General features: G+C 56.9%; 1 protein-coding gene across 6 annotated transcripts in view; it reads left to right on the top strand.

Annotated features, from left to right (window-relative positions):
* The window catches only part of OSGIN1 (oxidative stress induced growth inhibitor 1), a 54842-nt gene that overhangs the window by 30547 nt on the left and 3260 nt on the right, over positions 1-21035 (top strand). For 2 of the 6 annotated variants that reach the window (XM_082366884.1, XM_082366887.1), the window contains exons 2-5: positions 17333-17437; positions 18564-18700; positions 20156-20347; positions 20599-20690. In XM_082366884.1, the coding sequence (XP_082223010.1) occupies positions 17371-17437; positions 18564-18700; positions 20156-20347; positions 20599-20690 (488 nt within the window). In that variant the 5' untranslated portion in view covers positions 17333-17370. Of the gene's footprint in view, positions 1-12989; positions 13148-15482; positions 15638-17332; positions 17438-18563; positions 18701-20155; positions 20348-20598; positions 20691-21035 lie in introns of those variants that run through there. The other 4 variants (XM_082366883.1, XM_082366882.1, XM_082366886.1 and 1 more) reach the window with 4 other exon arrangements.

Raw genomic sequence — 21035 nt, 5'->3', positions numbered from 1 at the left:
TCGCGGCCTCTCTTGTTGCGGAGCAGAGGCTCCAGACGTGCAGGCTCAGCAATTGTGGCTCACGGGCCCAGCAGCTCCGCAGCATGTGGGATCCTCCCAGACCAGGGCTCGAACCCGTGTCCCCTGCACTGGCAGGCAGATTCTCAACCACTGCGCCACCAGGGAAGCCCCTGTTTCTGTTTTGTAAATAAGTTCAGTTGTATCATTTTTTAGATTCCACGTATAAGTGATATCCTATGATATTTGTCTTTCTCTGTCTGACTTACTTCACTTAGTATGATAATCTCTAGGTCTATCCATGTTGCTGCAAAGGGCATTATTTCATTCTCCTTATGGCTGAGTGATATTCCATTGTGTATATGTACCACATCTTCTTTATCCATTCATCTGTCAATGGACACTTAAGTTGCTTTCATGTCTTGGCTATTGTAAATAATTCTGCAGTGAACACAGGGGTGCATGTGTATTTTCAAATTAGAGTTTTTGTCCTTTCCGGATATATGCCCGGGAGTGGGATTGCTGGATCATATGGTAACTCAGTTTTTTAAGGAACCTCCATACTGTTCTCCCTAGTGGCTGTAGCAATTTACATTCCCACCAGCAGTGCAGGAGGGTTCCCTATCTTGATGTTCTTATTAACTGTGGAACAAGGGGCCGTGCGTTATCATTTTGCTCCAGGCCTGCGTATCCTGTAATCTGTCCTGGTTTTGGCCCTGGGAGAGGGGTCTCTGGGCAGCTTGGGGTAGGGTAGAGCATGCTAAGACTGAACCAGGACAGCTGTCTGGGGGGTTGGGGGCTCCCAGACACACATGCAATCCCACGGTTGCCAGGGAAGAGGGGAGGTTCAGGGTGTAATCATGGTGGTATTAGGGCAGGAGACTCACAGGACCCAGATCCTGCCGGGACCCGGGCTCCTGTCCTCCCCATGAGATCCCTGGGAGAGGCGCCAGCACAGGGGGTGCCCACTGATGTCAGTGGCTTCAGGAGCCCGACCTGTCTCTCCACAGCCCCAGGCCCCGGCCAGAGACCCAACCCCCCCACACACGTGGAAGGCGCAACCACACAGGCCAGTCCCAGGAGAAGGAAGAGGGCACTCAGGGTGATGGCTGCCCCTGCCCAGGACAGACCACGCGGGCTCAGGGAGAGGAGAGCCCACTGGGCAGCTCTGCACCCTCGGGGAGGAGGACAGACCATGCCCGCGTGCCCTGTGACCTTTAACCCCTCAGCAAGTTCCACCCACTGGCACTTCCACCTCTCCTGTCTGCATGTCATACCCTACAACACACACACGCACGCACACACACACGCACGCACACACACACACACACACACACACACACACACGCACACACACAGTGTCTGGAATATGGCCCGACCCAGGTGGAGCTTCTTCCTGGGGACAGAAAGTGGCCGTGACCTTGCTGCTTTCTTGGGACAGACGCCACAGCGTCTCCTTCCCACACTCGCCTTCATCCTCCCCACGATCTTTTCAAAATGCGAGTCTGATCCCGTGACCCTCATCTGGGGTCTTCCCTTTGCTCCTGGGAGAAAGACCACCAGGCCGTGCGTGACCTGGCTACTGTCAGCCCCTGCAGCCTCAGCTGATGCCCTCACTCAGACACACACGCCCTTTTGGTTTCTCAGAAGACTCCTTCCAACCTCAGGGCCTTTGCACCTGCCACTTCCCCCACCTGGAAGACCTTTCCTAGCCCAGTGGGTCCTTCCCACGCTCTGCTCCCGGCCCAGTTGTCTCCTGGGGCCTCTCCTGACATGGCCAGACTGGTGACAGGACGTTCACTCACATGCTCAGCTGCTCATCTCCCCGCTGGGTCGTCACCTCCTTGGGGACGAGACCTGCATCTTCCTCCAGCATCGTGTGCCCATCTCCTAGCACAGCACTGGTGCACAGACGCCTGCTGACTGAGTCCCTGAAGGGCGGGGGAGCGTGGAGCCCCCTCCCCAGAGTCCTGGCCTTTTTAGGGGGAAGCAGCATGGTGGCCCTAGAGGCACCACTTCCCCTCCTGGACCTCAGCTTCTGCACCTGGGAAGCGAGGCGTTGGGCTCATGGGGCAGCTCCCTCCGAGTGTCGACGTCTTGGTGCCCGGAACCCTGCACCTCAGCTCTCAGGGGGCCCAGAGTTCCCAGGGGAGTAGGGCACAAGAGCAGAGGATGACCTGCTCCTGCCCCCTGGCTGGGGAGACAGCATCTGCCCACCCTCATCAAATAGAGGATGGAGTCTGAATTCCAGAAGGAGGAAGAAGGCTACAGTGGCCTGGAGTCAGGTCCAGAGTCCTTGACGGCCAGAGGTGGGCCAGCCCATCCTTGCCCAGACTCGTGAGGAGAGCAGAGCCACGCCCAGCCCGATGATGATTTAGCCCCCATGCCTCCGATTCCACTGGCAAAGCGTCATCACCTGTAGTGCAGGAACCGTCCCGTGACGAGGGTGTCTGGGGCCCCCTGCTCATGCAGCGGACACCTCAGCCCCCCTCCTCCCCGAACCCACACAGGCTGCTCCTGCACCCCAAACCATGCACCAAATGCACAGAGCCTCCAAGGTTCCCTGCCCGGGGGCGGCACCCCAGTGCCGCAGAGGGCAGGCAGCAGTGGAGGTCAGAGGGCAGGCAGCAGTGGAGGTCAGAGGGCAAGCTGCCCAGCGTGCTGGCTGCCCCACCGGTCCAAAGAGCCCAGGGCCTGTCAGGTCCTGCTGGATGCAGCCCTGTGAGCAAGGCGGGGCTCTCGTCTATTCAGACAGGCGCCCCCTTGTCCCAGCCGTCTCCTTACCCAGCTCCAATCACAGTACCTCAGTGCCACCATGGGATTGCCCCCCTTTAAAATGTACAAGCAGTACTCGGCCATGGCAGATAACTTAGAACTACATGTAAGGAACAGTTCTGTTATCCCACTACCCAGTGATGCTTATGATGATGATGGTGATGAAGATGGTGGTGATGGTGAAGACGGTGGTGGTGAAGATGAAGATGGTGATGATGAAGATGGTGATGATGGTGATAGGGATGAAGATGACGGAGATGATGAAAATGAAGATGAAGATGGTGATGATGATGGAGGTGACGGCTGTCATGATGACGAAGATGACAGACGATGGGGATAAGGATGAAGGTGGTGACCATGAGGAACCAGAAACCAGCTGTGGTTCATTTTGGTCTCAACTCAGGCTAGTATCAAAGGAGACCAAGCAGGCCTCATTTCTTCAGAAAACAAAACCACTCCCAAGGAAGGCTCTGTGTTTGGAGAAGGAATTGGGCTCAGCTGGGAAGGTAGGCAGCAGCGGAGGTTGCCGCCATCAGGCTGCTTGGCTCGGCCCCTCGCTGTGGCTCGATTTGCTCCTCTGTAAACCTGGCTGGTGATGGGACCTGCCTCGGAGAAGGACGTGCACATTGATGGTACACAAGGCAATGAGCACCAGCCTGGCATCTGGTTAGGATGTAGTAGATCGTAGCTTTTATCGTTACCATTTTTATCCCAGTCTCTCTGTTTTCTCTGATTGGCCCGCTCTCTGCTGCTGGTGCCACTTTTCCCTCCCTCCCCTGGGCCACACTGTCACCTCAGCCGAGCCAGTGGGGCCTCTAAGCTGCTTTGCAAGATCCCCAGGGGGTCTGCCTGTGGTCCAGGGGGCCCCAGAGTCAGCGGCCCTGTGAAGATGCACCCGTTGCATTGCTCAAACCAGGAGAATGGCTGGTATTCTTTTTTTTTTTCTTTTATAAATTTATTTATTTATTTATTTTTGGCTGCATTGGGTCTTCGTTGCTGCGCGCGGGCTTTCTCTCGTTGCGGCGAGCGTGGGCTTCTCATTGCAGTGGCTTCCCTTGTTGCGGAGCACGGGCTCTAGGCGCGTGGGCTCCAGTAGTTGCCGCACGTGGGCTCGGTAGTTGTGGCTCTTGGGCTCTAGGCTCGCGGGCTTCAGTAGCTGTGGCGCACGGCCTTAGTTGCTCGGTGGCATGTGAGATCTTCCCGGACCAGGGCTCGAACCCGTGTCCCCTGCATTGGCAGGTGGATTCTTAACCACTGTGCCACCAGGGAAGTCCCCAGAGTCAGTGGCCCTGTGAAGATGCACCCGTCGCCTTGCTCGAACCAGGAGAATGGCTGGTATTCTTGACCCCTGGGGTCGGCTCACACGGGACTATGCTTGTCTCTTCCCAACTCCGCACATGGAGTTGGTAGCTTCAGATCAGCCGTGGTGGGAGTATTTTGGCCATAGGAATTGGCAGGTATGGCGATCCTGGCTTTTCCTTTGGAGGGAGTCAGTCAGCTGTTCCACATTTAGCAGGGCGGCACCGCTCACTCCCCAAGTATAACCTGTCATCGAGTCGTGCGGATGCCGGCTCCAGAAGGGACCGAGCGCCCATCTATTCTCGGCCTAAACCGCCGGCATCCTGGCCCAGGGCACTGCCGTTTCTCGCCAAGTAGCCACCACAGCCTGCCCACTGCTCCGGGGCTTCGCTGGCCGGTCAGGGGCTCCCACTGCAGCCCAGGTAATGTCCAGGCTGTTTCTCTGCACGGCCTGTCCCCGGCCGGCCCCTCCGGCGCCCCTGCACCCTTCCTGCCTTCCTTTAGTTCTTCAAACAAAGCGGTGCAGTTGATGATCTGGAGGCCTTCTGCTTGGGAGTGTCTCTGCCCTGCCTTCCCTCGGCCTCCTCCACCAGCTCCCTGGGTGACCAGGCCACCTCAGCGGAAGTGCTACCGCTGCCAAGGGGCTCCCCGTCAGCCTCACCGCCCTCACCCCCATTCCCTCCAAAGCTCCCCTGTACCGTCTTCTCTCTGACGCGGGACACTTGGGCATGAAGCGCTTGTTGGCTCTGGTCTGGTGGGCAAGGCAGGAGCCTCCTGGGTTATAAGCCCTTGGTATATAAGCCCAGCGCCCTGTAGGGCTCAGGAAATGCAAGCTCCGGTTATCCCTGCCTCATTTGAACAGCAGAGAGCTGGATCCAGAGAGGTTTGCCCGGAACCAGAGGAAAGTGAGGCAGGGGATCGTGGGCAGAGCAGGGCAGCCGGCAGGAGACAGCATAGGCGCTGGGTGCCGGGGGGACCCTGAGAGCCGGGGCGCGTGGGCCCCCCTCCAGGTCTGTTCCTGCCGGGCCTGTCTGCTGGTCCTGAGGCCAGGCAGGTCTGAGGACAGCCAGGAGCCCCTGGAGGTGGTGCCGCAGAGGAGGTACAGGGTCTAATTTGCAGTTTATAAGAGACTCTGGAGGCGTCTCTTATGGGGCCTCAGTAAGGAAGGACAGGAGTCTGGAACCCTGCTTCCGGCAACCACGAGACCCCGAAGCCCCGCAGCCCTCTTCCCGGGAATTCACAGGTGCTCTCTGCAGAGAAACGTGTGAAATGCCCCTGGGGCTATTCTCCCAGCCCGTCCAGTTCCTGGGGAAAGGTCCAGCTCGCAGGACGCAGGACGAAGGACGGTGAATGAGGTCACTGAGGCCCTGACCTCACCACCGCCCAGGAAGGCAAGGCCTGAAGGGTATGTGAAATCCAATAAGGACAGCAAACAGGGCTTTTTTTAGCAGCATGTGGGGCAAAAGGAAAAAGGAAGGTGATGCCGCGGCTCCCCTGGGCCAAAGGGCAACAGCAGCGGCTTCCCCAGGACTGCTTGTCCGCCCGGACAATGAACTTGGACTTGAAGGAGCCACATACCTGCTAGGAGGGCCCGGAAGCTTGGAGGAGGGGCAGGTCAGGGCAGGTCGCAGCCCTCGGCAAAACCACCGCTCGGCGTGCTGAGGGGCCTGGGACATGCCCTAAGAGGACTCACAGGACACGGCAGGACCCTCCAGGTCAGGGACACGCAGGTGGGCCCCAGGCTGCTGAGGGACGAGGGGGCACGTGCTCACACTCCAGCCCCAGGTCACAGATTGCTTATGGATTACCAGCCGGAGGGAGAAAGAAGCAGTGGCCCAAGTACTCAGCGCGGCTTCTCCAGGAGGAGTCGAGTCAGATGACGGTCATTCCTTTGTCTTGTGGGGCCTGCAGACGGGTCCGGAGGGTGGCGTGGACGGCAGTGGTTCTCAGGATCATGCAGAAGACTTGTGACAATGCAGACGGCGGGGCTCATCCCAGAATTTCTGATCTAGTGAATCTAGGGTGGGGCCTGAGAATCTGCATTTCTAATAAGTTCCCCAGTGCTGCTGGTCCGGGGACCACACTTTGAGAACCACTGCACTAGAGGATACTTGTGGGGGAGGGGTGGAACTGTGGGCTGGATGATTGGAAAATGACTCTCTGCTCAGAGTGAAAATGTCTGGATGGTGGGAAGCACAGGTGGCGGTATCCACAGTTTGCTGAGAACCCACAACGTGCCAAGCAGCAAGCTACCCTGAGGGACAGGTGTCCCTATTTTATAGACGAGGAGATGAAGGCTCAGAGAAGTGAAGTAACTTGCCCAAGGACACACAGCTAGTAAGTTCCAGAGACACAACCCAGAGTTTCTGACTCCACAGACAGGACCCTTTTCACTCACCCCTCTGCCAATGATAGAGCTGTGTCCACTAGTGGGAGGGTCTCTAATGGCGTACCACAGGGCTCTGTCTTCAAGCCACTGCAAAGTTGTCATCAAAGATTTAAACATACAGAAGGCACGCCAATCTATATGCACATGATATAAAGCCAAGGGGGGCCATTCGTGCTCAAAATCTTTTAAGAATCTGTCAGGAAAGTGTGAAAGCAGCAAGATTCATTCACTCATTCAATTCGTATTTATTGAGCTACTACTGTGTCCCAGGCCCTGCATAAGGCATACATCAGTGAACAAAATGAAACAGAAAATCCTCGTCTTGAATTGCCTTTCCTTATGATTATTACTATTGTTTATACAAAGATAGTGAAAATTCGAATTTTAAAAATCCATCTACAGGAATTCCCTGGTGGTCCAGTGGTTAGGACTCCGTGCTTCCATTGCAGGGGGCACGGGTTTGATCCCTGGTTGGGGAACTAAGATCCCCTGTGCCGCATGGCGCAGCCAAATAAAAAAAAAAAAAAAAAAAATCCATCTACAATTCCTTGGCCCTGGCAAATATTCTAGCTTCTTTTTTTTTTTTTTCCTTGATTCCTTTCCACTTCCTGCCCTCAGGCCCACGTAGTCTGCTTCACTTGTTTCTATCATAGAGAGTTTCCACATTGCCTCCTGGCTCTGTAACTGCCATTTCCAAAGGCTGCCGAATGGTCCTCTCTGAGCACTGGCTCCCGCTGGCTGCACTGGTCTCAGTGGCCAGCACGGAAGTTGCTTAGTTCTTGCTATAAATATCAGTGCTTGGTGCGTGTCTCCTTGTCTGTCGTGGCTGGGGTTTGTCTCTGCTTCCGGGTTTTCCCTTAGGATTGGAATTTAGGATCAGGGGATGCCTGTGCATAGAGAGAATGAGATGAAAAGCCGTGGGGGTCAATGTCGAGTCCTCCATCAAGTTCAAAAGTCAAAGTTGAGGAAACCAAATCTCGGTAAATGAGCAAGGTGACATCGAGGTCTGTCTGGTTGGTCGAGGCCCCACCAGGGTCACCAGCTGGCCCCTGCCATCCTGGTGGCCTGCCTCTTCCAAAGACGTGTTTCTCTTTTAGACCTCATGGCTGTTCCTGCAACAGCATAAAGAATGTGGTTTACAAAAAGATGGGCCGCCAGGATGGAAGGGAGTCCAATGTATTGGGCATCTCCATGGACCAGGCGGTTCCTCAGCTGTATCTCAGCTCATCCCCCAACAGCTGCAGGGACAGAGGATCCCAGCCCTGCCGCACATGGAAATCACCAGTGGTACTTCCCGTGTCTGGCCGCATCCGAGCCCCGTGATGTCAGAATCTCTGGGACTGGGGCCTGGGTGTTAGTGTATCTTTAAACCCCCTCCACCAAGTGATTCTGACGTGCAGCAGAGATGAGAAGCACTGCTGTGCCGTCTGCAGCTCACAGATAAGGAAACGGAAGCTCAGAGAGGTTAAGTCACTTGCCCAAAATCACACGCCTGAAAGTGATGGAGCCAGAATCCTGGTTGGTCTGACTCCAAAGTGGAAGCCTTTTACACCCGGGGCTGGACCCCTGTCCACCCTGACTGTTGGGCAGACACATTCATTCTCCTGCCAAAACTTTCCTCCTGGTTTTTAAGGAAAAGAGGGGGCAATCAGGAAGCAGAGAATGTAGCTGAAGACCCCCAGCCTCAACCCTGTGCAGACACTCCTTCCCGGGGCCCTCCTTGGTTCTCTCCATGCGGGGGCAGGATGTGGGCTTCCCCAGCTTTGACACCGTCTCCCCCGGGGGATCTCTGGTGACTATCCAGGGCGTGAACCTGCCCTGCGCCCTGGCGGCTCACACTGATGTCCTGGGGCAGCAGGCGCAGGCTGTACCACCAGACAGACCCAACTCTGAATCCCCTCTCCCCACTTCATTGCCCCTGGCCTTGGGCAGGTCCCTCCGGGTTTCTTCATCTGTAAACGAAACTTGTTATTGAAAATATTTGCCCACCTCTGTGGGTTATCGGGAGAATCGATGGAATGCGGTGGATGACAAGACTCTAACCGGCGAGGGCAAATATTAGCTCTCCTGTCATGCACTGGCCGGCCCTGCCGTGACTCAGGGCTACATCTCACATTCTCAGGGCCTCAGTTTCCTCAACTGTAGAATGGGAGAATAACAGCACCGAGCCTTCCTCACTGGACTGGTTAACAGATCAAATGTAGCAATCCCCCAAACACCTTACAGTGTGAACGCCTCATAAAGGGGGTGGCCGTGGAGATAGGGGGCCCTCCGGGAGAGTTCAGGGGTCTGTGCCTTTGTGTCTGAGACAGGAAGCAGGCTGTCTTCCTTCCTTAGTTCCTTCGTAGTCAGCCTTTTTCTTGCAGGCGCCCAGGCTCTGCAGTTGCAGCCCTGGGTTCAAGCCCCAGTTCTGCCACCTACGCTGTGTGACCTCAGGCTCAATATTGGCCTCTCTGAGCCTCAACTATGTATAAAGAACCTTGTGTCCACAGTGCCCAGTGCCTGGAAGTGCCCGGCAAGTGGCAGAGCCATGGGAGCTGTCCCAAAGGAGAGGGATGAGGAGAGGCCAAGAACAGCCCCTTCGAACCGTTCTAGGATTTCTTTTATCTTGTATTTTTGTTCTAATTTATTTATTTATTTTTGGCTGCATTGGGTCTTCGTTGCTGCACGCGGGCTTTCTCTAGTTGCGGTGAGTAGGGGCCACTCTTCGTTGCGGTGCGCGGGCTTCTTATTGCAGTGGCTTCTCTTTGTTGCAGAGCATGGGCTCTAGGCGCGTGGGCTTCAGTAGTTGTGGCTCGTGAGCTCTAGAGCTCAGGCTCAGTAGTTGTGGCGCACAGGCTTAGTTGCTCCGCAGCATGTGGGATCTTCCTGGACCAGGGCTCGAACCCATGTCTCCTGCATTGGCAGGCGGATTCTTAGCCACTGCGCCCCCAGGGAAGTCCACGTCCTGGGGATTCTTAGGGAGGGAGGAATGGTGGGCTTGATGTGAGGGCTGTTTCAATACCAGGACCCCCAGGGAAGCGCCCTGAGGCTACCCCTCCCCTCTCTTCCCCTGGTTCCCCAGCTCCCGAGCACTTGCCGGGGGGGGGGGTTGGGGGGAGCCTGGGGGGCAGGGGGCTGCACACCAAGCACAGGCTGCTCCCATGAGCCAGGCCCCTGCCCTCAGCTGCACGGGCCAGTGGTTACCCCCTTGCCAGCCCCATGCTGGCACTACAGGGCACGGAGTGGGAAAGTGAGGCTCAGAAGCGAGGCACCAGCCGCTTGCAATGGCCCAGGGTGACCAGCCATCCTGGTTCACCTGGAACTGAGGGGCTCCTGGTACGTGGCGGGGCTTTTGGTGCTAAACCCGGGAATGTCCCAAAACGTCCCCGTTTGCACGAGCCGCTGGTGCAAGCGTCCCGCAGAAGCCAAATGAGAGTTGTGTGTGTAACTGTGAGTTTTCCAAAAGCGTCGTTAAACAAAGAGGCGGGTGGCGCTAATTTTAATAATCTATGTCACTTAACCCAAGATGTCCAAAATATTTTCACGATATTCATCTCAACCTGGAATCCATATAAAAATTATTGAGCCATTTTGCCTTTTCTTTTTTAGTTGTTTTTCGTTTTTACTAACAGTTTGAAATCTAGCGAATATTTTACACTTAAGGCTAGATTTGCCAGATGAAGTGCAGGGTGCCCAGGCAGCTTTGAATTTCACATAAACAATGAAAAAAACTTTTTAGCATAAGTATATCCCAAATATTGCATGGGACACACTCAAAGTTCATTTCTTGTTTATCTGAAATTCCGGAAGTTACCTGGGTGCCCATATTTTTATTTGCTGCATCTGAGCCCTACTTATAGCACATCAGAATGAGGAGGCTCACACTTCCGGCGCTTAGTATTCAAAGTCATGGCCGAGAAGGGGGCGGGGCAGGTCTAAAGGAATCGGGGCACCCAGTGGAGTCCAAGAGAGCCAGTCCCCCAAGAGTCAACCTGCAAAGACCCTTCTTGCTCTTTCTCTGTGGCTCCTCTAACCTTTGCCCCTTTGTCTGCCTGTGACATTATCAGTCTTTGTCTTAGTCAAGCTTTCTGGAAGCAACTCAACACATTTTATTTCTGATAATCTGCTGTCAGGTAAACAGGCGACAGGGAAGAAAGTCCATATCCCGCCCACAATTCTCCCATATCAGCAAATTTTCAAAATCCGGAAAAGGGGTCAGGGCCAGTGGGGGCAGCGGGGCAGGTCGGGAGGAAAGACCGGCCAGACCCAGAGATGGGGGTGCCCGGAGCCCACTTCCTTCCCAGGCTCTCCCTCCGGACCCTGAGCCTCAGCCCCGCCCCGCCCCACCATGCTCCGGGTGGGAGTCTCTGACCTCAGTTTACACACCCACCAAAACCACCGGGAGGCTGCAGACCAGAGCCCTGGGATGGAGAAGTGGAGACAGTGGGCGGGGGTTGGGCAGGCAGGGCTGCTGGGGAAAGATGCAGCCTGTGCCAGAGGGACATCCAGGGGCAGCTCCATCTTCGGCCGTCACGGCTCCTGGTGTGTGCAAACCCAGACTAGGTCCTGGTGTGTGTGGGGTGCACACCAAGGTGTCAGGGAGTTTTGGTAACAAAGCCCCGCTGGAACAGGGGCCCAGAGAGGTGGACCAGCAGCCCAAGGTCACACAGCACATGTGCAGCAGAGCTAGAAGCCAGCCAGGGAGCTGAGGCCTGGAGCAACGGACTTCCTGCCGCCTCCTGCGTGTTATGTCACACTGCGTCATGTGACGCCAAGGGTCCCTGCTGCCGAGGACCCCAGGAGGAAAGGACTATGAGTGCCATTTCTCCTGGGTAAAGGGAGGCCCCGAGGGCGCAGTGCCTCACCCAAGCTCCTTCGGCCCGTAGAGCTGAGCCCAGAAGCCAGCTGTCACCCACCCCACCACGCACCGGATGCAGCCCTGCCTGGACCAGTCACGTGATTTGTGGGGCCTGGTCCCCCAGGGTCTCCCTTCTCATCCCAGCTCCTCTTACTGCCCCCCAAACGCTTGTCAACAGCCCCTCCCTGTGGGGCACCCCTCTCTCCCTCTCCTCCCCCCCTCAACCTCTCTCTCTCTCCTTTCTCCCCCTTCTCTTCTGGTCCCAGCAGCACTCTGCATCTTCAGAGCCATCCTTCACCCGGGCCCCGCCCCCTGTGCCCAAAGGAGCCCAGCGGTCAGACCCGGTCCCCCCCCTCTTGGTCCCCCGCCACCCCTCTGTGCATATTCCACGGCAGGGCCCTTGTCCCCTGTGGCCACCAGGGCCAGGACTAGGAGAGAGGTGTCGCCTCGAGCACAGGATGCAAGGGGCAGCAAAGCACTCCATAATCAAGGCACATAGTGTGTTCATGCAGTATTTTTAAAAATCAAAAGTAACACCTCAAATCCAGGATGAACAAAATGTCAAAGTTTTAAATACAGACAGCATGCGTATTCTGATTTTTCTTTTTGCATCAGGCTCTAGTACAGCTTGGCATGGCATGGTTACAGATCTTTGTTTGAAATTTTAACATTTTCGTTTATCTTGGATTTTTGGCATTAATTTTTATTTTTTTCAATTGCATCAAAATACTGTTTTCTTGATCACTGAGTGTTTTTGGCATCCCCTTAAATTTGGTATGCAAGGTGAGTGCCTCCTTGCTTAACCCTGGTCCCAGCCCTAATGGGGCCGCAGGGCTGGCAGGGAAGTCCCCAGGCAAGTGAGGAGGACGGGGGTGACAGTCACATCAGTAATGAAATAACAGCTAATATGCACTGAGGTCTCTGGGCCGAGTACTGTTCTCAAGCCCTCCCGTCCTTCCTCCTGGATCACCTACTATGTGCTGAGCGCTCAGGATAGAGCAGACAGAGATAACACTTTCCTGCCACTCAGAACCCACATCCTGGTTTGGGCAGAGAGACGATAAAATAATAAAATGAGTAAGAATCGGCAAAATGTGAGGCACGCAATGCTACAGGCTAAAGAGAAAAAATAACGAAGAAAAGAAGACATGAACCATGTTTTAGGCACGGTCACCAAGAATGACATCCCTGAAACGCCCCGACCACCCAGGAGGGAGAGTGATTACTTAGCCCCATTCTCAGATAAGGAAACTGAGGCAGCCTGCCCAGGAAGTGACAGCTGGGTTCCCAGCCTGCTCTGGGCTGGTGCCAGAGGACTTTCTATTGCGGGGAGGGAGAGGGAGGGGAGAAGCGGGAAGACACCACATAGAACCAGGTGGAATGAGGGCACCAGGACTTCTTTCTCTACTTAAAGGGGCCGCCTTGACTGTACGTTGGGCAGGACTGTCTCCGCCTCCCTAAGGGGAAAGGCCAGGTTGGCTCAGCCTGGCCACGACCGGGCCCCACCCTACCATGGACCGGCCCCACCCCCCAACCCCCCGCCCCGGGTAGGGGCCCTTTAAGGCCGTGCCCCGGAGCTGGCAACGTGACCGCCCTCCCTCAAGTGTGCAAGTTCATTCATCCAGGGGCCCCTGCTGACTCACGCTTATGAAAGTGATTTTCCTGGCCCCGCCCACCACCCGCCTCCTCCCAACTCGTGAAATACCCTCGCTTCCCGGCCTCTCATAGCCTCTTGGATCCCCACGGGGTAATGGGTGTCCTGCTCCCTCGGCCGGCACCGTGACCCCTGGTTCTCCTAGTGCCTGACCAGGCCAGGCTTACGAGTGTCCTCGACCCCTGCCCATCAGGTGAGTGGCCCAGGCGAGGCATGGGGGGGGCGGTGGGAGAAGCTAGTCCCTCCCAGGCAGGGGTGGCCACGGGGCCCTGGAGCCACGCAGGCTCCCTGGACCAGCATGATGCCCCCCACCCCAGGGTCCTCCCTCGCCCCTCCCGGCCGTGCCCATCTCCAGGTGCCTGGCACCCTCAGCTGACAGCTGCCCTGCCCGCTTGGAGTACACCCCAGCCCACGTGATGCTGCTCTGGGCAGGAAAGAGAGGTGTGGCCAGCCCGGGCAGGTTGCCCGGCGCCCCGAGGCCACTGGGTCACACAGGCAGGCTGGGTGCTGCCCTCCGGGACCCCGCCTCTCCTGCTTGCAGGGGACAGAGGTCCCAGGCACCTGCCCTCGGCTCCCGCCCCAGGGTCCCGGGGACCTGGCTTCTCCCAGGAGGGTTCGGGGTGCCGAGAATGAGGGGTCCCAGAGGGTCTGGGGAGCCTCGGAGCTCTTGGGGCTCCAGATGGGGGAGGCTCCGGGGGGAGGTGGTGCCACGGGGCGCGCGCCAGCGTTGAGGCGTCACCCTGGCGACTGGCAGCTGCTGGCACTTGGGCTGACAGAGCGCCTCCTCATCCTCCCCCTGCCACTTTCTTGGTGGCACTGTTGTCATGCTGTTTTCCTCAGAGGGCACTCACCCGGCCTCTGACAGGTATCAAGGGGCAGGATTTGGGCTCGGGGGCGCGGTCTCCAACATTCCTGGGAAAGACACCTGCTCCCTCCTGACCCCAGTTTTTCCCTCTGGGCAATCTGGATAAGAAAACCCACGGGGCAGAGGGGTGGGGGGTTGTCATTAAAGTGAAATGAGCAAAAAGCCACCACAGGTACTCAGTAAATGTAGCCATACAGGTGCCCCAAGTCTTAGAGTAGTTTCAAGCTTTGATAACCCTAGAAGTTCCAATGCTGCAAACTCCAAAGAAAGAAAGAAAATAATTGCACCTTGGAAGGTGCAGTTATTCCCATTTCTTTTAGGCTGCTTTTCTCTTGTGAACTTGAATGAGTTTTCAATGTTAACTTTTTTCAGTGGACATTTGCCATCTCCAACCAGAGGGACTCCAACAAAACGTTCGCATTAAAAACTGACCATTCCAACCCCACAAAACTAAAAAGCATAGAAGAAATGGGAAGTTAAACTTTCAAATGAAAGTTGGCAGCATGCGTTCTTCCGAGGTTTTGAGAGCTTTGTCTCAGGACTTGGGGCTGTATCGCTGCACAGGAAGTAACCTCTCAGGTCAGCCTCTGGGTGGTGACCTCATGTGCGTGGCATCCAGAAGCTTCTGGCAACGAGCACTGGACTTGGAGTCCAAAAGCTCTGGTGGTAAATGGGGCCCCTTTGCCTCCGGGAAGCGTGAAAAGGGGGCAGTCAGTTCTGATTCCTCATCGGTAAATGGGGGCTTCTGCAAGTACCCTCCTTACTGGCGCTGGGAGGATTCAAAGGGGCTGGGATCCTCAGTCCTTTACTGAAGCTTCAAGTAAAGGACTTGGCCCAGGGTGGGCACTCCGTGGGCGCTGGGGACAGGTTGGCACCCATTGTGCGGGGCTATGGGGTGTCCAGGTGGTCTGAGCCCTCGGTGAACAAACTAGTTTCATGACCCCCTGGCTCTGTGACCTCGGGGGCATGGCCTTACCTCCCTGAGCCTCAGTTTTCCGGACTGTAAAGTGGGCTCCATGAGGATTAAAGGAGCCGATGCAGAAGGAGCGTCTTGCAAGGACATCACCTGCGTCCCGTTGGTGCTATTCCTGGGGGCAGTGAGGATGTGCAGTGCAGGGCCCTGGGGCTGTTTGAAGGAACCAGGAGGAAGAGTTCTGGGAACCACAGCCCTCCTCCCCAGGGCCACCAGGCACACCCAGCGGCCGGTGGTTAGTGAGAAACTGTGCCCTCCCAGCTGCGAGCATTGGCCGCCTGGCCTCCCTCCCCCGACACCAGCGCTGGGACAGAGCAGCAGGGGGAGCAGGGATGGATACGCGTGCTACACTCCGCCGGGTAGGAGGGGCCTCTGTCACACACTGTCACACTGTCACTCCAGCTCAGGGGGCACAGAGAAGGCTCTGGAACAGGCCATCCTGGGCTCAAACCCAGCTCGGCCTGCGCAAGCTGGGGCAAACTCCTCGCAAACCATACAGGGCTGTGAGAAGCTCGCTGGGCCTCAGTTTCCCCATCTGTAACACGAGAGTGATTGCGAGAGTCCTTATAACAACGCAGCTAAATGCGGATTAAGTTAGTTAACGTGCATCAAGTGTTTAGAGCATGCCTGGCACCTGGCTAACTCCATGGAAGTATGGAAATGTTGGTCATTCTGTGTCGTTGTTGGCAGTGGCAGTGGTGTCACCCCGGAATCCTCCTCCCAGGCAGACAGCCTGGGCCTCTGCAGGGAACCAGGCGTGGAGAGAGCCATATGGTCCCTGATGGGGAACACGGGGCTCACCAAGACGGGAGGAGGAGGCTTTCCCAGCCCAGGCCCCAGCTGAGGTGAGGAAGGCCATTCTCAGGGGACCTGAGGGCACTGGGGAGGGGGTCCTTAAATGTCACATCCCCCTGTGTGACACTGGAGACACCCTTCACCCTCTGAGCGTCCCTTTCCTCACCTGCCAGATGGCGGTGACGCCGCCCACCTCTCAGGGTGCCCGAGAGGCCCAGATGCTATGGCTCAGGTGCAAGCTTCTCTCCTCGCAAACTGTAAAGTGCTGTGCGAAGGTCCACTGTTGTTGCTGTGGGAGTGACACCCAGGTCCTCCCACCAGCCTGTCTAGGCGGCTGTCCCTCGTCCCTCTGCTTGGGACCTGCCCAGCGGTGGACGCTGGTGTTGCTGTCACTCTGCGCACATCAGAGGTCATACGCTGGCCTCGGTTGTGTTTCACCAGCCTGTTGAAGATTTTCAAAAAATGTGACTTAGTTGCCCACTTTTCCAAATCAGAGAATTCACATTAAAAATCCAGATTTCAGTCTTTTCTGGAAGAATCCTGAAGGCCAGCGATGCCGGGCCCCCATCCCTGGCTGCTCTGGGTGGTCTGGCTCTGTGCCCCCCCATTCACCCCTTTACTTGCTACCAGCCCCATGTCTCCCTGGGGACAGGGCAGGCAGCGTGCACGGTGCATTCAGGCAAAGCCTCGGCACCGTTATCCCTGGATTCAAAAGTCAGCTGCGTGATACTGAGCAACTTGTGCGACTTCTCCGAGCCCCAGTTTACCCATCTGTGAAGTGGGATAATAGCACCAACAGTGCTTTCTGCATAGGGTCACTGTGAGGAGGACATGAGAAAAAACATGTCAAGTACCTGGGACATAGAAAGTGCTAAGTGCCTGCCTGCTCCTCACACGCTCGTGTGCATGTTGCCCTGTGGTGGTCAGGACAGCAGGGCTGCTGGACAGTGGGTGAGGCCAGGGCCCCCGTTAGCTCGGTTGGGGGGATGTGGAGAAGGTGGGTCTGGACCCTCCTCAGGCACCTGCAGCCCTAAGAACGGGGTTTGGGTCTCTCTGAGTGATTTGGGCTTGTGGCCAGCAGGGGGCGCTGGCGCTCCAGAGACAAGCAGGTTTGCATGCATTTCTCCCCAAACCAAGGGGCTCAGGCTTCCGTGCTTTCTGCATGTCCACCTGTTCTAGCCCAGCCCCTGGAGGAGACAGTGAGCTCTGGTGTCTTCCCGGTGGCCCGTTTTCTCGAGGCAGGTGCTTCACGTACAGTACCTGTGTCCCCCCCTCCAACAACCCCATGGGGTAGAGACGATTATTATTCCCATTTTACAGATGAGGAAACTGAGACCCAGAGAGGTCGCCAGCTCAGAAGTGCCTCTCCAGGGCCGGGTCCACTGAAGACCCGAGGGCTGGATTGTGGGGTGAGGGCTGTGGCCGTCACAGAAGTGCTGGGCAGGGCTTGCCCCCAGTTGGGCAGAGGAGGCCTCATGGAAGCTGAATAAGCTTCGAGGACAGTTACTGCCCCTGATGAGATGGGGAGTGTGGAGTGAGGCTCAGAGAGAGGCGGTGACCAGGCTGGGGGAGAGAGCCCTGCATAATTGGACCTGTTCAGAGTATAGCAGATATGAGAGGGGAGTGTCATCCTGATAAGACTCAGGGAGGACCTTGGACTTGATCCTGAGGGCCACAGGAGGTCACCCTGCAGCTGGGAAGTGACTGCATGACACCCCGGCTCACCTCCTCCCCTGTGCCCCCAGGTTGCTGCCAGCCCCGAGCCCCCCCGAGAGCCACAGCCATGAGCAACGGGTGGAAGGACCACCTTGGTGCCAGCGGCTCAGAGCCCCTCCCGGTCGTCATCATCGGTGAGTGCCGCCCAGGGTGGGGGAGGGGCTGCACTGAGCCCCAAGGGTTGGAGGTCAGGAGCGGGCAGGGCCTGGAGCGGTCACTCTGTGCCCAGTGCTGTGCTCAGCAATTTATAAAACACCGTCTGAGTAGCCCTTCCCAGAACCCTCGAGGCAAGGGCAGGGTGCTCTGCAGAGGCTGCGCAGTAGGGGCGGGGCGGGGGGGTCGGGGGACGGGTTCTGTGCCTGCGCCCCGTCCTGTGCTTTCCCTGTGCCTGCTGCCTGAGTGACGGGGACACAGCCGAAGCATGTGGTCCTGCCGTCAGGTCTGCACAAATGGGGGACAGAGGGCCCCTCCCTCCGGGCAAACGGCAGGTCGAACCACATGAAATGGCCATTTTTGTATGTTAAAAACAGTTGAGCCTCGGCGATTTCATAGGGTTTGTCTGAATAGCTGTCTCCATATGAGTAAGACTGAGAACAGCATAACATAAGACAGGGGAAAGACAGAGAAGAATAGGAGTGATGTCATGAGGTTAATTGCCCAAGAAGTGCCTCGGATAAGCAGTGCGATTCATCCAGACCTGGGGGCAGCCAGCCCCACAGGTGGCTTAGCGCCCACCCTGAGCACCCTTGCTTGGCCCCCGAGATCACCCCCAGAGCACGTAGCCATCTGTGCTGTAATATTTTACACATCCTTCTGACCGACCTGACCCCACTGTCAGTTCTCAGTAATCTCAGGATCTCAGTCATGCCGCTGTGTGACCACAGGCAAGTCAGTTAACCTCTCTGTGCCCCAGCGTCCTCAAGTAGAAAAGGAGGAAAAGTGGTATGTGTCTGGCTCAGTGCGCTCGGGGCTATGGAGGGGCCTGGTACAGCAGCAGCGGCTGTCAGTTTCTTATTATTTCGTTGTTATTAAAATCACTTGACGCAAAGCTTGACACATAGTAAGCACTCAGTAAATGTCAGCAGTTATCTCCACAACTTTATTGTTGTTAAAGTGGTATAGTGCTAATAAGTGTTCTATTTTTATTTTTATGCATGAAGAGCAAATCGATGAATGAGACAGATCGAGACCAAAGCCCTCGGTGGTGGTGGTCTCTCGTGCTCAAAAGCGCCGCCCTCTGACCCCACCCTCTCTCCCCAGGCAATGGTCCCTCGGGCATCTGCCTGTCCTACCTGCTCTCGGGCTACAGCCCCTACGTGAAGCCAGATGCCATCCACCCGCACCCCGTGCTGCAGAGGAAGCTCACCGAGGCGCCAGGGGTCTCCATCGTGGACCAGGTGGGCTTGAGCTCCGGGTGGGAGGGACACCCCCATTGCGGGAAAACTCTCCCAGGCAAAAATCAAAAGGATGCATTTATGAGGGGCTTCCCTGGTGGCGCAGTGGTTGGGAGTCCGCCTGCCAATGCAGAGGACACGGGTTCGTGCCCCGGTCCGGGAGGATCCCACATGCCGCGGAGCAACTAGGCCCGTGAGCCACAACTACTGAGCCTGCGCGTCTGGAGCCTGTGCTCTGCGTCTGGAGCCTGTGCTCCGCAACGGGAGAGGCCGCGACAGTGAGAGGCCCGCGCACCGCGATGAAGAGTGGCCCCCGCTCGCCGCAACTGGAGAAAGCCCTCGCACACAAACGAAGACCCAACACGGCCAAACATAAATAAATAAATAAATAAATTTATAAAAAAAAAAAAAAAAAAAAAAAAGGATGCATTTATGAGACATAAGACCAAACGTGTGAGAGACCACCAAATCAGCCACAGAAACTGGGGAAGAGGAATCACAGCTGTCTTCGAAGACTTACAAACACCGCATCAGCTTGCGCCTCCTCCCCTAGACCAGTGCTTCTAAACCCAGGGGTGGTTTTGCTCCCCCTGGGGACACTTGGCCACCCGGAGACAGTTTCCGTTGTCACGACCAGAGTGGTGACACCACAGGCGTAGAGGGTCGAGGCCAGGGATGCTGCTAAACATCCTAGATGCACAGGACAGGCCCCGCCACAAAGAATTATCCAGCCCAAATGCCAGTTGTGCCACAGCTGAGAGCCCCTGCCCTAGACATTGCAGGTCCACCAGCCCCTGCTCAGGAGGGCTCACCAGTCTCCCCTCCACGCCCCTCGCCTTCCAGGAGGCCACTCAGTGTCCGCCCCCCACTTCAGGCAGCATCCATCCTCCTGGGCCCCTCCCAGCGTCAAGCTGGTGGGTGAGGAAGGAAGTTGGCATTGGGTCTAGATAGGCGTTTTTCAGAATGCCTTCTACAGCAGGGGTTTCCCCTGCGGGGGACCCCCCCACCCAACCTGGGCCACACAGCAGGAGGTGAGCGGCAGGCAAGCGAAGAGAAGCTTCATCTGCCTCTCCCCATCGCTCCCCATCGCTCACATTACCGCCTAAACCATCCCCCTCCGCCCCACCCTCGTCTGTGGAAAAAGTGTCTTCCACGAAACCGGTCCCTGGTGCCAAAAATGTTGGGGACCGCTGTTCTACAGGACAGCCGTCCCTCAGTATAACATGCAGAGAAAAATGTCCCTGCTCCAGTAAATCTGAGAGACACTGGCTTTGGCAAAATTAAACGGGTAAATGACAGCTGCGGGACTTGTCAGAGCATTTAATTTGCTGATGTGCACGATCTCCTTTTGAGAGGCAGCATTTCCCAAGCTTATCTGACACCCTGATGTTAGGGTGGAAAGGCAGGACCAGGTGTCCTTCCTCCAGCGGGCCCTCTGACTTGTGTCCCCCCGCCCAGGACCTGGATTACCTGTCCGAAGGCCTTGAAGGCCGGTGCCAAAGCCCTGTGGCCCTGCTGTTTGATGCCCTCCTGCGCCCAGACACAGACTTTGGGGGCAACGTGGAGTCTGTCCTCACCTGGAAGCACCAGAAGGAGCGAGCCATCCCCCACCTGGTCCTGGGCCGGAACCTGCCAGGGGGGGCCTGGCATGTGAGTGGGGCCCAGACGGGGTGAGGGGACTTGAGCCAAATCTACATGAAGTCTTGGGGAGGGGGAGGGGGGGAGGGTCCCGGGAGGGAGGGTCCCTCCTCCTCCCTAACTTGGGTTAGGACGCTTCCATTTCCCACCTTTCCCTAGTCACCTCCCCCTCCCCCCACCCCTCGCCTGCCCTGCCCTGTCCTCCAGCCCTGAGTGGATTGGGGCCCAGCAGAAGCCTGGACTTTGGTCTCCTTTCCTCCCAGTCCATTGAAGGCTCCATGGTGACCCTGAGCCAAGGCGATTGGATGGGGCTCCCGGACCTGCAGGTCAAGGACTGGATATGCAGAAAGCGAAGGTGGGGCTGCCCTGGAAAGCCCAAGGTGGGCAGGGAAGACCTGGGCCCGACCCGACATTGGACTGGGAGCCAGAGGGCTTCGGGGCTCAGCTAGCCCGCCCTTCCTCTTACTCCAGGGGATAAGCTGAGGCTCGGCTGGGGAACGGACTTGCCCAGGACCACACGGGGAGTGAGCAGCAGAGCTGCGTTCACCTAGGACTCCCTGTCCAGTGCTCCTGCCGCACGACCTCGACCTGGCCTCCTTGTAGCATCCCAGGCTCTAAGGCGAGGGTGACAGCTGGCCCCTGCCCCCCACGCCCTGCCCCGGAGCCTCCGGCCCAGGCTCCCAGTCCTCTGGCCTCCCAT

The sequence above is a fragment of the Balaenoptera borealis genome (genome assembly GCF_965194805.1).
Source record: "Balaenoptera borealis genome assembly, chromosome: 19".
Taxonomy (NCBI): Eukaryota; Metazoa; Chordata; class Mammalia; order Artiodactyla; family Balaenopteridae; genus Balaenoptera; species Balaenoptera borealis.
The sequence above is the reverse complement of the archived record's forward strand: the minus strand, read 5'-3'. Positions and strand labels throughout refer to the sequence as shown.